The sequence below is a fragment of the Giraffa tippelskirchi genome, chromosome 3 (genome assembly GCF_054371585.1).
Source record: "Giraffa tippelskirchi isolate mGirTip1 chromosome 3, T2T-mGirTip1v1.2.pri, whole genome shotgun sequence".
NCBI classification, from domain to species: Eukaryota; Metazoa; Chordata; class Mammalia; order Artiodactyla; family Giraffidae; genus Giraffa; species Giraffa tippelskirchi.
The window spans coordinates 69,016,177-69,034,462 of record NC_137277.1 but is presented as its reverse complement, the minus strand read 5'-3'; the positions used below and the strand labels follow the sequence as shown (position 1 = coordinate 69,034,462).

The 18,286-nt window shown below is 38.2% G+C and overlaps 1 protein-coding gene across 17 annotated transcripts in view; it reads right to left on the bottom strand.

Moving 5' to 3' along the window:
* The window catches only part of HIBCH (3-hydroxyisobutyryl-CoA hydrolase), a 119,083-nt gene that overhangs the window by 32,951 nt on the left and 67,846 nt on the right, over positions 1 to 18,286 (bottom strand). For all 17 annotated transcript variants that reach the window (XM_081579297.1, XM_081579289.1, XM_081579288.1 and 14 more), the window contains one exon: positions 4,206 to 4,284. In XM_081579297.1, the coding sequence (XP_081435423.1) occupies positions 4,206 to 4,284 (79 nt within the window). The remainder of the gene's footprint in view (positions 1 to 4,205; positions 4,285 to 18,286) is intronic.

The window sequence follows — 18,286 nt, the reverse complement described above, 5'->3', positions numbered from 1 at the left end:
ATTAACAAACCTGTAATTAGATTGATCAGAAAAAAACAGAAGACACAAATTACTAATATCAAGAATGAGCTGGGAAGGTAACTCATGAAGTTCAGCATCATTCATGACATGAAATTATAAAATCTGTATAGAGCCTGGTGTAGTATTAGAGCCATGATGTATACTTCAGTGTGGTTGAATCAACATTATCTGTATCACAAGATGTCAGGCCTGCCTCTTATATTTACAGCATCCCAAAAAGAATAAAAATGGAGGCTTATAAAAAAAAAAAAAAAAAAAGAATGAGAGAGCCAGTTCTGGAGGGGGAAAACATGTACACCCATGGTGGATTCATGTCAATGCATGGCAAAACAAATACAATATTGTAAAGTTAAAAAATAGAAAATAAACTAATGAAAAAAAAATTAAAAAAAGAAAAAAAGAATGAGAGATCCAGATATTACTATAGGTTCTACAGATACTGAAAAGACAATAATGAAATTAACTTTATGCTAGTAAAGGGACAAACTCTTTAAAAGACTCAAATTACCAAATCTTGTGCAAGAAGAAACAGACAACTTGAAAAGTCTACATCTATTAAAGATTTTGAATTTGTAGCTAAAAACCTTCCCAGCCTAGATGGCTTCACTGGTGATTTCTATCAAACAGAGAGGGAAAAAAATAAAAAGAACCAATTCTACACAAACTTTTCAAGAAATGAAGACATTACCCTGTATCAAAATGAAGCAAGCATGTTACCAGAAAACTACAGACAATATCCCTCATGAACACAGATGCAAAAATTCCAAGTAAAATTTCAGTGAACCAAACCCAACAACATATAAAACACATCATACTAGAACACATACAGAGTGAGATTTATCCAAGCAATAAAGAGTTAGTTTTAATGTTGAAAAAACAATCAAGTAACTCACCATTAACAAGAAACTAAAAAAGAAAAACTAAAAACTAAAAATGAAAAACCAACAGTCATCTGAACAGGTGCAGAAAAAAAAGACAAAATCTAAAATCCGTTCCTAATAAAAACCCCCATAAATCAAGCAACAGAAGGAAAGTTACTCATCCTGATAAAGGGCATCTATGAAAAAGCTATACCTAACATTATACTTAATCGGTGAAGACTGAATGTTTGAAGGTCCACTCTCAACATATCTCTTCAACACTGTATTGGAGGTTCTACCCAGCAGAATTAGACAAGAAAAAATAAAAACTATCCAGATGGGAAAGAAAAAAGTAAAACAAAATTTATTTGTAAAGAACATAACTATCTATATTTAGAAAATCCAATTCAATCTACCAAAAATCTACCAGAACTAATGAGTGAATTTATCAAGTTTGCAGGATACAAAGTACAAAAGTCAATTTCTATACATTGATAACTAACAAAAGATCTTCACGACCCAAATAATCAAGATGGTGTGATCACTCACCTAGAGCCAGACATCCTGGAATGTGAAGTCAATGTGGGCCTTAGAAAGCATTACTACGAACAAAGCTAGTGGAGGTGATGGAATTCCAGCTGACCTACTTCAAATCTTGAAAGATGATGCTGTGAAAGTGCTGTACTCAATGTGCCAGCAAATTTGGAAAACTCAGCTGTGGCCACAGGACTGGAAAAGGTCAGTTTTCGTTCCAATCCCAAAGAAAGGCAATGCCAAAGAATGCTCAAACTACCGCACAATTGCACTCATCTCACACGCTAGTAAAGTAATGCTCAAAATTCTCCAAGCCAGGCTTCAGCAATACGTGAACCGTGAACTTCCAGATATTCAAGCTGGTTTTAGAAAAGGCAGAGGAACCAGAGATTAAGTTGCCAACATCCAACGGATGATCAAAAAAGCAAGAGAGTTCCAGAAGAATATCTATTTGTGCTTTATTGACTATGCCAAAGACTTTGACTGTGTGGATCACAATAAACTGTGGAAAATTCTGAAAGAGATGGCAATACCAGACCATCTGACCTGTCTCTTGAGAAACCTGTATGCGGGTCAGGAAGCAACAGTTAGAACTGGACATGGAACAACAGACTGGTTCCAAATAGGAAAAGGAGTACGTCAAGGCTGCATATTGTCACCCTGCTTATTTAACTTATATGCAGAGTACATCATGAGAAACACTGGGCTGGAAGAAGCACAAGCTGGAATCAAGATTGCTGGGAGAAATATCAATAACCTCAGATATGCGGATGACACCACCCTTATGGCAGAAAGTGAAGAGGAACTAAAAAGCCTCTTGATGAAAGTGAAAGAGGAGAGGGAAAAAGTTGGCTTAAAGCTCAACATTCAGAAAACTAAGATCATGGTATCTGGTCCCATCACTTCATGGGAAATGGATGGGGAAACAGTGGAAACAGTGTCAGACTTTACTTTGGGAGGCTCCAAAATCACTGCAGATGGTGATTGCAGCCATGAAATTAAAAGATGCTTACTCCTTGGAAGGAAGGTTATGGCCAACCTAGATAGCATATCAAAAAGCAGAGACATTACTTTGCCAACAAAGATCCGTCTAGTCAAGGCTATGGTTTTTCCAGTGGTCATGTATGGATGTGAGAGTTGGACTGTGAAGAAAGCTGAGAGCCGAAGAATTGATGCTTTTGAACTGTGGTGTTGGAGAAGACTCTTGAGAGTCCCTTGGACTGCAAGGAGATCCAACCAGTCCATCCTAAAGGAGATCAGTCCTGGATGTTCATTGGAAGGACTGATGTTGAAGCTGAAACTCCAATACTTTGGCCACCTCATGCGAAGAGTTGACTCATTGGAAAAGACCCTGATGCTGGGAAGGATTGGCGGCAGGAGGAGAAGGGGACGACAGAGGATGAGAGGGCTGGGTGGCATCACCAACTCAGTGGACATGAGTTTGGGTAAACTCCAGGAGTTGGTGATGGACAGGGAGGACTGGCATGCTGCGATTCATGGGGTCGAAAAGAGTCGGACACGACTGAGTGACTGAACTGAACTGAACGATTAGAACTAGATTTTTTAAACATCATTTATAATATCATTGAACAATATTAAATTCTTAAGGAAAAACGTGACACAGGATGTATAAGAAATTGAAAACTACAAAATTTGGCTTCGAGAAATTAAAGATTTAATAAATGCAAAGAAACACCTTGCTCACAAGTTTGAAGACTCAATATTGTTAAGATGTCAATTCTCCCTAAATTGATAGATCCCAGACAAGCCAAATGGAGAAGGCAGTGGCACCCCACTACAGTACTCTTGCCTGGAAAATCCCATGGATGGAGGAGCCTGGTAGGCTCCATGCAGTCCATGGGGTCGCTAAGAGTCGGACACGGCTGAGCAACTTCACTTTCACTTTTCACTTTCATGCATTGGAGAAGGAAATGGCAACCCACTCCAGTATTCTTGCCTGGAGAATCCCAGGGACAGAGGAGCCTGGTGGGCTGCCATCTATGGGGTCGCACAGAGTCGGACACAACTGAAGTGACTTAGCAGACAAGCCAAATAAAAATTCTAATAGGCTTTCTTGCTGAAACTTACAAAATCACTCTAAAATTCATATAGAAATACAAATGATCTGTACAGCTAAAACAATTTGGGGGAAAAAAACAAAGAACAAAATTAGAGGATTATCATTATCAAGACTTATTGTAAAGCAACAGTAATCAAAACAGCAGGGCATTGGCACCACGATCAGCACTTACAAAGGCACAAAGGCAATCAGTGGAGAAATAGTAGCTTTTTCCAAAAAATGATCTGGGAATGATTTAATCTACCTACGCAAATAATAAACTTTAATCTATACCTTTGACCTAAACTTTGATCTATACCTTTGACCCACACTTCACCCCACATAAAGTTAATTCAAAACAAAGAATAGATCTGAATGCAAGAATATTTCCTCTAATAATTTTTTATCTAAAATTAAATATATGTACAGCAGAACTTAGCAAGCATTGTAAATCAATTATACTTCAATAAGAATAAATAAATAAAATCGACTACAGTGTGCTAGTGTTTCCAGTTAAATATGCTTGCTTTTGCGTTTTCAGATAAAACTATGAGCTAATATAAACTTTCAGGTATCTTCCTAGTATAATTTTGTTTTAAAAGTTCTTTCATTGCTGTAGCTCACACAAAATTCCATCAATTCCTTCAATAATAATATAATCTGAAATGCATCAAAAGATGATAAGTCTAAAAGTAATTATGAAAATTTTGGTGTTTTTTGTTTTAATTTACCTATTGCTGTTTCAGGCATTGCAAAAACAGACTTTTCAGTAGCCACTCGGAACTGCCCATGAACTGAGACACCAACTCCCTAGGAAAAAGGCAGAAAATCATTTTAAAATAATATGGGGGTAAAAAAAAAAATCAAACTCTCATATTTATAAAAATTAAAAGCCAAGTAAATGATCCCTATATATTATATTAAAGATATACATAATATGTATTATATATAACTCCTCATAAAGCATATCTTTAAAGGAATTTCAGGAGACAGAGGAGAGGGAAAACCTAAACCACACAATTTCAGAACTTACTAAGCAAAAAGATACATGGGTATCCCTGATACCTGAACAGATGTGTTTTAGCTAAGCCACTTTCCATCAGTGTCCTGTGTTATGCTTCACGTCCTCTCCCACAATTCGTTCTCATTTCAAACCAGACAGAGCATTGCAGTGTACTGACTATTCCCAGAACCACTGGCTGTTCTCAGTGGAACCAATCATCAAAAAAGCATAACCAAGCTACTCTAGCAAATTTCAGTGGCCTTAAAATAGAATATTCACACATTTATTCACATTATTTCATCAAATAAAATTAGCAACATTTTTCTCAGACACACAGTAACTGTTTAACTCTTAAGATTGGTTGGTAAGCATAAATTTAACAAAATAAAAAGATTTGGCTGAAAGTCTATTTCTGATTTGATAAATATCACTGAAAAGGACAAACTTAAGAGACATCTCTGAATAAACAGACATATTCAAATAAAATAAGAGGTATACATGTAATTACAAAGAATCCAAGTTTGTGTCAATGCTCACATTGTGACATACATTTCTTATGTTATGTTCTTTTCACAATATTCAAAACATCTACTTATTCTTAATCCTTTTGAACCAGTGTATTCTATCTTTGGCTTTCCTGGTGGCTCAGATGGTAAAGTATCTGCCTGCACTGTGGGAGACCTGGCTTTGAACCCTGGGTTGGGAAGATGACCTGGAGAAGGGAACAGCTACCCACTCCAGTATTATGGCCTGGAGAACTCCATGGAGAGAGGAGCCTGGCAGGCTACAGTTCATGGCGTCACAAAGAGTTAGACACGAGTGAAGCGAGTTGGCACACACGCATGCACCAGTTTCATTAATAATTTTTTGTATTATTGTAAGAACCCTTGCCTCATATTCTACTCTCCACTTTTGTTTATCACAGTGTTTTTGCTGTTATTCAGCCGCTCCGTCGTGTCCAACTCTTTGCAACCCCATGTACTGCAGAACGCCAGGCTTCCCTGTCCTTCACTATCTCCCAGAGTTTGCTCAAACTCATGTTCATTAAGTTGATGATGCCATCCAACCATCTCATCTTCTGTCACCCACTTTTCCTCCTGCCCTCAATCCTTCCCAGCATCAGGGTCTTTTTGAATGAGTCAGCTCTTTGCATCAGGTGACCCAAGTGTTGAAGCTTCAGCTTCAGCATCAGTCCTCCCAATGAATATTTAGGGTTGATTTCTTTCAGGATTGACTGGTTTGATCTCCTTGCTGTCCAAGGGACTTTCAAGAGTTTTCTCCAACACCATAGTTCAAAAGCATCAATTCTTTGGTGCTCAACTTTCTTTATGGTCCAACTCTCACATCTATACATAACTACTGGAAAAAACACAGCTTTGACTATACGGACCTTTGTCGACAAAGTGACGTCTCTGCTTTTCAATACACTATCTAGGTTTGCCATAGCTTTTCTTCTAAGGAGCAAATGTCTTTTAATTTCATGGCTGCAGTCACCATCTGCAGTGATTTTGGAGCCCCCAAAAATAAACTCTGTCACTATTTCCACTGTTTCCCCATCTATTTGCCATGAAGTGATGGGACCAGATGCCATGATCATAGTTTTTTGAATGTTGAATTTTAAGCCAGCTTTTTCACACTCCTCTTTCACTTTCATCAAGAGGCTCTTTAGTTCCTCTTCACTTTCTGTCATAAGGGCAGTATCATCTCCATACCTGAGGTTATTGACATCTCTCCCCACAATCCTAACTCCAGCTTGTGAGTCATCCAGCCCAGCTTTTCATATGATGTACTCTGCATGTAAGTTAAATAAGCAGGGCGACAATACACAGCCTTGACGCACTCCTTTCCCAATTTTGAACCAGTTCGTTGCTTCATGTCCAGTTCTAACTATTGCTTCTTGACCTGCATACAGGTTTATCAGGAGGCAGATAAGGTGCTCCAGTATTCCCATCTCTTTCAGAATTTTCCACAGTTTGTTGTGATCCACACAGTCAAAGGCTTTTGCATAGTCAATAAAGCAAAGGAGATGTTTTTCTGGAATTCTCTTGCTTTTTCTATGATCCAACAGATGTCAGCAATTTGATCTCTGGTTCCTCTGCCTTTTCTAAATCCAGCTTGAACATCAGGAAGTTCTCAGTCCACTTACTATTGAAGCCTAGCTTGAAGAATTTTGAGCATTACTTTGCTAGTGTGAGATGAGCGCAATTGTGTGGTAGTGTGAGCATTTTTTGGCATTGCCTTTCTTTGGGATTGGAATGAAAACCGACCTTTTCCAGTCCTGTGGCCACTGCTGAGTTTTCCAAATTTGCTTGCATATTGAGTGCAGCATTTCACAGCATCATTTTTTAGAATTTGAAGTAGCTCAGCTGGAATTCTACCACCTCCACTAGCTTTGTTCATAGTAATGCTTCCTAAGGTCCACTTAGGGCCTGTTCTTTCCTGGAGAATTCCATGGACAGAGAAGCCTGGTGAGCTATAGTCCAAGGGGTTGCAAAGAGTCTTACATAACTGAGAGTCTTACATAACTTTCATTTGCATTTGAAAACTAGCTTAATTCTACTGGGGCCAGAGAACAGCCTGTAAGATTAATCCTTTGAAATATGCTAAGACTAATTCTATGGTCAATTTTTGTAAGTGCTGCATGCACACATGAAATGAACATGAAAGTTATTGAATACCTATAAACTGGATCAAGTTTACTGAACAACTTTCAAATCATGTGCATGCATGTAAAATGAATGTGTACATATGTTTATATACTGTTTGTATCTGTTTCATCTGTTATTGAAATTAGTATGTTCAAAACTTCTCTTAGGGTTGTGGTTTTGTCTATTTCTCCTTTAAGGACTCTATAGTTTTTTGAGAGACCACACATTTTTAAATGCTTGAAAATATCACACCAGTAGAGTTATCTCAAAGAGGCAGAGGTTTGTTCCCACTGTTTCTCAGTGTCATATGTTCAGTTCAGTTCAGTCACTCAGTTGTGTCTGACTCTTTGCAACCCCATGAACCGCAGCACACCAGGCCTCCCTGTCCATCACCAACTCCCGGAGTCCACCCAAACTCATGTCCATCGAGTCGATGATGCCATCCAACCATCTCATCCTCTGTCGTCCCCTTCTCCTCCTGCCCCTAATCTTTCCCAGCATCAGGGTCTTTTCAAACGAGTCAGCTCTTCGTATCAGTACTGGGGTTTCAGCTTCACCATCAGTCCTTCCAATGAACACCCAGGACTGATCTCCTTTAGGATGGACTGGTGGGATCTCCTTGCAGTCCAAGGGACTCTCAAGAGTCTTCTCCAATACCACAGTTCAAAAGCATCAATTCTTCAGCACTCAGCTTTGTTTATGGTCCAACTCTCACATCCATACATGACCACTGGAAAAACCATAGCCTTGACTAGACGGACCTTTGTTGGCAAAGTAATGTCACTGCTTTTTAATATGCTGTCTAGGTTGGTCATAACTTTCCTTCCAAGGAGTAAGCGTCTTTTAATTTCATGGCTACAATCACCACCTGCAGTGATTACTCATTAAGTCTCTTCTGCTTCATTGCTATAAACAGTTTTAGACAAGTATTTATAAAATATCTTTCCATAGTTGATTATAATCCATAAGATTACTTTCAGAATCTGATCTCACTGATCTTAAGGAGAAAGGCTGAACAATTTTCAATGAACTGAACTAAGTCCTACCTGCTCAGAGAACAAGAACTGAAATTTAGGGCTTGCTGAATTGAGTGAGCCCCCAAATGTTACATGTTATGAGTTACAGTGGCCCGGATTCAAATAACCCTTCACATGAAGTGAAGATCAGCTTCAAAGCCTCTCATTCCTGACTAAATTGAGATGATCTGGGATGCTAGTGCCTTTAGCCTAGATACTACTAGAAACAAAGGTCAGAGGATTATATCTTAGGGCTCAAATAATACTGAAGTAGAAATAACTCAATCGGAAATAACCAGCACTTGATTAGAAATAATGCGACATAAGACCACATGACTAAAGCCTAAGAGAAAAAATACACAATAGAAAGATTCACAGGACATACAAATTTAGATTTGTTGTACCTAACTATTTTTATAACTGTGAAATGTCCTTCTATACCAAGTACAAGTTTTTGCCATAAAACGTACCTTATCTGGGGCTTCCCACGTGGCACTAGTGGTCAAGAACCCACTTGCCAATACAGGACACAAAAGAGACGTGGGTTCAATCCCTGGGTCAGGAAGATCCCCTGGAGGAGGGCGTGGCAACCCACTTCAGTATTCTTGCCTGGAGAATCCCATGAACTGGGGAGCCTGGCGGGCTACAGGTCATGGCATGGCAAAGAGTCAGACACAACTGAAGCGACTTAGCACGCATGCACGCGCCTACGTTATTTGATATAAAAATAACTATCAGCTTTATTGTGCATTGGTATGGTATCTTTTTCTATTATTTTACATTTAATCTTTCTGGGTCTTATATTTATGATATTGTAAGCATTCTGACATTCTTTGTTTTTCAGTTGGATTAGTATTAAATAATCTTAATTGCAGTACTGTATGAACACTGTGCAGATAAAGTAAAATGAGTCTGATCCATATTTATAATCTCATATAGAGAATACTAATGTGGATAAGCATGAATAACTGAATATATGAATGTAGGCAAACTTATAACCTACTTTAAGCTTCCCATTCTTAAAGGCAAAACTTAGGCAATCTAAAACTTTTTTTTTGAATTAAGAGACATAACTAGATGAGTTTCCAGACTGTTTAATAGAGAGGAAAGGCTGGTACAGCTTTAAGGCTTTTAAAGATCTCATTATAAGTACTTAGAAAAGCACAATTTTGTTGTTGTTTAATCGCTAAGTTGTGTCCAGCTCTTTTGCAACCCCATGGGCTATAGCCCGCCAGCCTCCTGTGTCCTGTAATTTCCCAGGCAAGAATACTGGAGTGGGTTGCCATTTCCTTCTCCATGCTATCTTCTCAATCTAAGGATCAAACCTGCATCGCTCACATGGGCAGGTGAATTCTTTACCACTGAGCCACCAACGAAGCCCCAAATTAAACCCTTCAAAATGCAAATCTGTTTATCAGTAACTAGAAATAAGCATCACTTCTGTATTTCAATATTGCTATTCTAGACAAAAAAGCAACATTAATTTTTAAAAACGGATAATTATACAGATATTTAAAGTTAATTTAATAGAGTCAACTGTTCCATGGTTTCTACTAAAGACAAGATTTATCCCCCAACACAAGCAAACAAACAAACCACATGTAGAACAATTTAGTTCGGTGCCTGAAAAAGAAATGTTCCAGATATTTCAGTGTTAAGTTTCCTGATTCTGGTGTCCTTATTCCAAGGCAATACATACTGAATAATTTACAAATAGAGAATTATCATGTCTTCAACATTCTCTCAAATGGTTCAGCAATTAGACACATATCGGAAAAGAGAGAAAATAAAACAAATGTGGAAATAACAGGGAATGTGGATGAAAGATATATTGGAGTTCTCTGTACTATGTTTGCAACTTTTCTGTAAGTTTGACAATTGTTTCACAATAAAACAATCTTTTTAACCAAAATGAAAATAAAAATAAATGTTCCAGAGTAACCAGCACCAACAACCACAGTAAAGAAAACAAGTCAGAAAGGCATACAATGGGGTGAGGTGACTAATGCTCACATGAAGAGTCATGAATTTAAATTATAATCAGAGAGAATGAGTAAGCGCCTGTCCAGAATGAACACTGCATCACAGTATCAGAGAGTATGTGAGGGAGTCTTCTATTACCATCACTCATGATTATAAATGGTGTTTTGAAATTAGATATTTTTGTTAGAAATTCAAATAGATTTTTCATCACACATTATCTCACTATGGTATGAAAGTTAATATCATTTCATAATGTATCTTCTGGACTACATGCTTTAAATTAGCAGCCTACACAGTAAAAACAAAGACTTTTATTACACTTCTCACATTAATATTAACAGGCTAACACTGCATATTAGAAGTAGTAACATACTGATTATGCAACATTAATGTATACTGATAGACTACAGAGATTAGCACCAAACACATTTTTTTATTCTGCTTTGGATGCACATAATTCATGCTATATTTAGACAAAACATATTAAACAGGAATAACTGAGGTAGTCATATTTAACTTATTTATGAATCAACAATCTAACATCCTTGGAAGTACAGTTCTGCTTTAAATGAAAAAGAGAGATGTGAACGTTGCTAGGAGGATAAATCTTAAAAGTCCTCATCATAAGAAAAAACATTTTTTTCAAGTATGTGTAGTGATGAGTATTCACATTGTTTTACAACATATACATAAATCAAATTATTATGTTGTACACCTAAAACTAAAATTATTCATCAATTATGACACACAAAAAAAGCCAGTGAGGAGAAATATGAATTTTGGTACATACTTTAAAACATAAATTAGAAATAACTCTTATACACCTCCTAAATTCATACTCAAGGTTTTTACCTCAATAACCACATTCTCCCAATACAACATTATCACATATTATATTTAAATGTCTGTATTTGTGGCCGCATGGACTGTAGCCTGCAAGGCTCCTCTGTCCATGGGATTCTCCAGGCAAGAATACTGGAGTGGGTTGCCATTTCCTCCTCCAGAGGATCTTTTCCACGCAGGGGTCAAACTCAGGTCTCATGCATTCCAGGGAGATTCTTCATCGTCTGAGTCACTAGAGAAACCCCTATATACTTAATAGATGCTTAAAAAGAGAGGTTCTAAGATACCACTGCCTCATATCATATATTCAAACAAGAAGGATTATTATAATAGAGGAACTCTTAATAGACCTCAGATTTACCAAAGATTTCTATTAACTCCATAAAACATTAACTAATATCCATATTAACTAGCATTCTGAAAGCTACTCTCTGATATGCCTGATTCAGGGCTTCCCTGATAGCTCAGTCAGTAAAGAATCTGCCTGCAATGCAGGAGACCCCGGTTCAATTCCTGGGTTGGGAAGATCCCCTAGAGAAGGGATAGGCTACTCACTCCAGTATTCTTGGGCTTCCCTTGTGACTCCGCTGGTAAAGAATCCACCCACAGTGCAGGAGACCTGCGTTCGATCCCTGGGTTGGGAAGATCCCCTGGAGAAGAAGGGAAAAGTAACTCCAGTATTCTGGCCTGGAGAATTCCACGGACTGTATAGTCCATGGGGTCACAAAGAGTTGGACACAACTGAGCGACTTTCACCTCTCTGACCTTTTGAGTTCAGAGTTTACCAAATAACAGTCATAAATAAAGAATTGCTTCATGAGAATCAAATACTCTGGGGAAATATGAAAAAGCTAAGTTGCTAAAGTAAATCGGTATAGGGCAAAGATAGCAATTATCTCAAGTGACTATTCTTCATAATAATGTTGATATTGTTATTCTGAAACTATTATACACGTTAGGACAAAGCAAATTTGTCACAATGTTAATGTTATTTTTTAACTTTTTATTTTATATTGGGAGTATAGCTGATTAACAATGTTGTGATAGTTTCAGGTGCACAGCAAAGAGACTTAGCCATATAAATGTTATTTTTTAAAAAACAAGATATTCAACCTATATGGGAAGAAAGATACAAATATCAAAGGAATAAGAATCTAAATTTGAATAGGAAGTATTCAATTTAGGATCTATTTTCTCTTAAAAACAAAACACATTCTAAGTTCTCTTCAAAAAAGCCTAGAAAACAATTACAAACTTAACTAGTGCCCAGGCCATTACTGGGGCCTCCCTGGTGGCTCAGCGGTAAAGAATCTGCCTGCAATGCAGGGTATCTTCCTGGAGAAGGAAATGGCAACCCACTCCAATATTCTTGCCTGGGAAATCCCAGGACACAGGAGCCTGGCAGGCTGCAGTCCATGGGGTTGCAAAAGAGCTGGACACGACTTGGTGACTAAACACCAATGACGAAGAATATTACTGCTAACCATCCTTGGAAAAACAGCTGATTTCTAAGTCTGGTGAATGAAATTTACAAGATGAACCTGGAATATGGTTCTTTACCACAAAGTAAACTATCAAAGGTTTCTGGGGGTATAGAAACCAACATGAAGGTTTCCAAGACAAGTCCATTCTTCCGGTTTGCCCCAATCTTCTGGGCTCCCTTTTTTCAATGTCTTTTATAGGCTCCTTGTTCTGCCTCTGGCCAATAAACTTTTGTATTCCATTCTGGACTTATTTTGGCTCTCACTCTATTTCATCACATTTCCTAACACAAACTTTTCTACTGACAAATTTTCAATACAAGCATCTCTGCTATAACATGAGTTACTGAAAAACTCCTCAGGTTCTACAAAACTGGACAGATCTTATAAGAAAAATAGTTTCAGCAGTCTGCTCAAAACCTATGCAGCTTTGTAATCTGAGTGCTAACAGAAAGTATAAATGGTCCCAGGGACTTGATTAGGACCGCTAGCTCAATATGGATAAAGAATGCCACAGCAATATTTAAAATGCACAAAAATAAAGTAGAAAGAATGACAATACTTTAATCAGAGCAGGACTGGCAGATACTGAGACAAAGTGGCTGAAGTGAAGCTATAAGCCAGTGGGACTGCCATTAAACACCCAGTGCCAGGAGTTGGGGGTTCGCCTTATGGAGGAGGTTCCCCCCAGCTACAGGCATTTGTTTCTGTGGGTTTTTTTTTTTTTTAATTTTCTTAAAATACAGACAAGAAAATTCCTATTCACAGTATAACAACTGAGCTACTTAAGTGCTCTTTTCCTGTCTGAAGTGAAGCGTTGGTTGCTAAGTCGTGTCCGACTCTTTGAGACCCTACGGACTGTAGCCCAGCAGACTCCTCTGTCCATGGAATTCTCCAGGCAAGAATATTGCAATGGGTTGCCAATGCCTTCTCCAGGGGATCTTTCCTGACCCAGGGATCGAGCCTGGGTCTCCCGCATTGCAGACAGGTTCTTTACCGTCTAAACCACCAGGGAAGCTCCACTAGATGGTTATATATCTACTGCCACTATCCTATCTCTCCTTGCCTAGGAAAAAAAGAAAGAAAATTGCACTCGAACCAATCTAATTTTTGCATTATCCTAACATCATTTTCCCATTACCAATCACTTATGACTTAATTCATGTTGCAGAGCATACATCATAAAGCACACTGTGCCTGAGTCCTCAAGTTACACTTCCTACCTAGGCAGCACCCTGAGCTCCAGACCTGCAGCACTGATGAAACACGGTTGCTCAGACAACATACTCCCACATGGATAAACTCACAGGCATTTCACACCTAACAAGGCCCAAATTAAATTCATCTCCCTTCACTCTCTCTCCAACCCACTCCCTAGCCATACTTCCTCCCAAATCTTAAATAGTTCATTGTTCATCCCACTGCCCAGTCTAAAATTCTGGGATTAACCCTTGCCTCTTTCTTCCCATTATCTCTCACACCCAATACATCACTGAATCCCACAAGTCTCCTCCTAAGTATCTCCCTTAAACCTAATTTTCTCCCCCTTCATTATCGCTACCTCAGCTCAACATCACCACAATCACTCACCTGGATCCCTGCAATAACTTCCTGAATAATCTCTTTACATCCGATCCTACCCATGCCCCCTACACCTGTTCTTTTCATGAGAAAGTTCTGTCTAAAATTCACCATTCAAGCCATTCCCCTGGCTAAAAGCACTTAAAAATGGCTCTCTCTCTTGATATCAGGATAAACAACTTAATATATCTTATATAAGAGGACTGACCTGGCTTCTTGCTTTCCTCTCTAACCAAAGAACTGAACCACTTTCTCCTTCACAATCTCAAATCTAGGCACACTTAACTTTTCCCAAACATGAATTTTCTCAGCTTCACATATACTATTAATACTGTCTTCTCACACACTATCTTCTATACTCCATCAACCTCTTAACACACCTGCATCAACTATATCACATTTCTCCACTATACCAACTTGTTTGTTCCTGGTTGATTTTTCTTTAAGTCTCAGCTTAAATAAAACTTCCTCCAGTATCCTTTCCCTACACCATCCCCATTACTAAAGTGCTTGCACATACATACACAGTTAAGGCTGGTACTCATGTATTTCCAGACCACCTTATACCCGCCTCACAAGACAGTAAGCTCCATGAGGAAAGAAAACAGATTTATCCTGCTCACTATCTTATCCCCAGAGCCTAACCAGTACATCCAGTAACTTTTTCTAGTTGTTGAAACAGCTGAGAGCAATCTCATATTATGGCTAAAATCATAATGAACCTCTAGTTAGTCTTAAACCTCCTGTGTCCATATACCTTAGGAGAATGAGCTTGTTTTATGGGCATGTGGAGCTCCCCTACCCCTTTCTTCTCTGTGAAATAATATGAAGCATCAATAAGGCACAAAGCTCTCTAGACCACAAATCATCCAATCTAGCACAGTGGGGATAAAATAGAGGCAGGGTAAGAATGGCACAGAGGAAAGGTGACTGCCAGTTGACCAAGAACCTAGTATGCTTCCCTGGTGGCTCAGATGGTAAAGAATTTGCCCATAATGCGGGAGAACAGGGTTCGATCCCTGGGTAAGGAAGATCCCCTGGAGAAAGGGAATGGCAACTCACTCCAATATTCTTGCCTGGAGAATCCCATGGACAGAGGATCCTGGCAGGCTACAGTCCATGGTGTCGCAAAGAGTTGGACATGACTGAGTAATTAACACTTTCACAGTTAAAAAGAAAATGAACCAAAATCCTGACCATTAGGGCCACAGGAAATGGCCAAGGAAAAAGGAAAAGAATTCTCTGTAGATCTGAGAATCTGCAAGTTTACGAAAGTTGCCAAGAACATCCACACTCTTGGAAAGTTAAAAGTCCTACTTCCCAGAAATCAATACCTAAAAATGAGGATAGGGATTGAGCAGAGGGCAAGCCGTAAAGGGAAGTTCCTGGTTAGTAAGTGGAAGCACTCCCCAATTCTGTACTAGGTATGTCTGGGCTAAAAGCCAGGGTGAAAAGAGTAGAGGAAAGGACAGACTAAAAGGCCCTATTTAATAAGACAGACAATGGGTGACATGGGGTTAAACGATGGAGAAACATTTGTTAGAGGGTAATCCATCATCTCTTGAAAAACAGAACCCCATGCTTACCTATGAAAAAGGCTTGCTGAGAAATGAGATAGCCCTAAAAATCTGTTATGAGAAATTCTGCAACTAAAAGCAATCTTTACTCTTTCCTAAAAAAGCAGAACAAAATATAAGTAGAGAGAATCCTATGGGGGAGGGGTAGGAACCTACCCCTCTCTACCAAAAAAAAGATCTCCATCTCTTTGAAGAAATTTCATTAGTGATCGCAAATGAAAATGAATGTACAATTGCACATATTCTAAACACTTAGAAATCCAAGGCAAATTTCCTCTCTATTCTTCCTTTCATAGATCCTGCCATGTCACCAATCTTCATTCTTTAAAGAGGCTCTTTTTCTCTTTTTTTGGCCATGCCATGCAGCTTATGGGATCTTAGTTCCCTGAGCAGGGATCAAACTCAGGTCCTGGCAGTGAAAGCACCTAGTCTTAAGCACTGGACCACGAGGGAATTCCCCATATCCTTTTTTGTCTGATTATTCTCCCCCTCTTAATATACTTATTGTTTTCTCCATAAGACAACTTTGCCTGTCAATACAGTTCTTTTAATTTCCCAGGGCAACTGCACTGCAATACCTTCCTTTAGCCTCTGACTGATCATCCTTTATCCTTGCACATTCAAGTCTAGTTTCATCACACTTGCAACTGAGTGCTTCCACCCTAAACCCATAAAGCACAATCAGAGTTCAATGCATACTTGTCTCAGATTCACGTGTCTGAAATGAGGTAACGTTGATCTACACAAACAGGCTTAGCAATAAAAATGTCTATCATTCTTATTAGACAAAACACTATAAGAAAAGAAAATTACAGGACAATATTCCTGATGAACACACATGTGAAAAACAAAATATCAGGAAATCAAATTCAACAATAAAAGAACCATATATCATGATCAAGTAGGATTTATTCCTGAGATGCAAGAATGGTTCAACATATGCAATCAACGTGATGTACAACATTAACAAAATGAAGGATAAAAATCACATGATCATCTCAATAGATGCAGAAAAAGCATTTGACAAAATTCGACATTCTTTTATGATAAAAACCCTCAATAAGTTAATGGATGAAATGGACCTCAACATAATAAAATCCATATATGACAAGCCCACAGCTAATATCATACTCAACAGAGTATGATCAAGAATAAGATAAGGATGCCCACTCTCACCACTTATATTCACCATAGAAAGTCTAGCCCAAGCAATTAGTCAAGAAAAAGAAATAAAAGGATCTAAAGCAGAAAGGAAGTAAAACTATCTCTGAAGATGACATGATCTTATATATAGGAAATCCTAAAGATGCCACCAAAAAACTGTTCAAACTAGTAAATAAATTCAATAAAGTTGCAGAATACAAAATCAATACACAAAAGTCAGTTGCGTTTCTGTACACAAATAACTTTCAGAAAAAGAAACTAAAAAACAATCCTATTTACAACTGCATCAACAAAAAAAACCTAAGAATAAATTTAACCAAGGAGGTGAAAGAGCTGCGTATGCACAACTATAAGACACTGATGAAAGAAACGGAAGAAGACACATATTATGGAAAGATATTCTGTGCTCATGAACTGAAAGAATTAACATTGTTTAGATGTCCATATACCCAAAGCAGCTACAGATTCAACATAATCTCTTAAAATCCCATTGGCATTTTTCACAGAAACAGAATAATCTTAAAAATTGTATGAAACCACAAAAGACCCCAAACAGCCAAAGCAATCTTGAGAAAGAAAAACAAAAGCTGGAAGGATGACACTTTCTGACTTCAAATCATATTACAAAGCTACAGTCATCCAAACACTATGGTATTGGCATAAAAACAGATGCAGATATCAATGGAACCCCACTCAAACAAAAAAGTTAAGGGAGCCTATAAATATTAATAAAGTCACACAATATGGTTGATCAATTTTCAACAAAAAAGTCAAGAATCTACAATGGGGAAAGGACAATCTCTTCAATACATGGTGTTGTGAAAACTGGAATGGGAAAAAATGAAACTATCCACATGGGAAAAAATGAAACTAAATCCCTCACACCATACACAAAAATCAGCTCAAAATGGATTAAAGACTAGAATGGAGACCTGAAATCATCTACCATCTGAAATGGGAGAAATATCATATAACTGATAAGGAGTTAATATCCAGAATACACTAAACTCTCCATACCTGCAGATTCAACCAACTGAATTGAAAATATTTGGAAGAAAAAATTTCAAAAAGTTCCAAAAAGCAAAATTTGAATTATGCTGTGCAACAGCAACTATTTACACAGCATTTGTATTTACACAGCATTTACATCATATTAGGTGTAAGTAACCTAGAGATAATTTAAAGTTTATGAGAAGATATGCATAGGTTATATGCAAATACTCTGCCATTTATGTGAGGGACTAGCTGCTCAGTTGTGACTCCCTGTGATCCCACAGACTGTAGCCCACCAGGCTCCTCTCTCCGTGGAATTCTCCAGACAAGAATACTGAAGTGGGTTTCCATTCCCTTCTATAGGGGATCTTCCCAACCCAGGAATCAAAACTGGGTCTCCTACACTGAAGGCAGATTCATTACCATCTGAGCCATCAGAGAACCCAAAGGGGACACTGAAGCTGCATGGGCTGGGACTCAAACCCATGCCTCCCATGTGGCAAGTGAGAATTCTACCACTGAA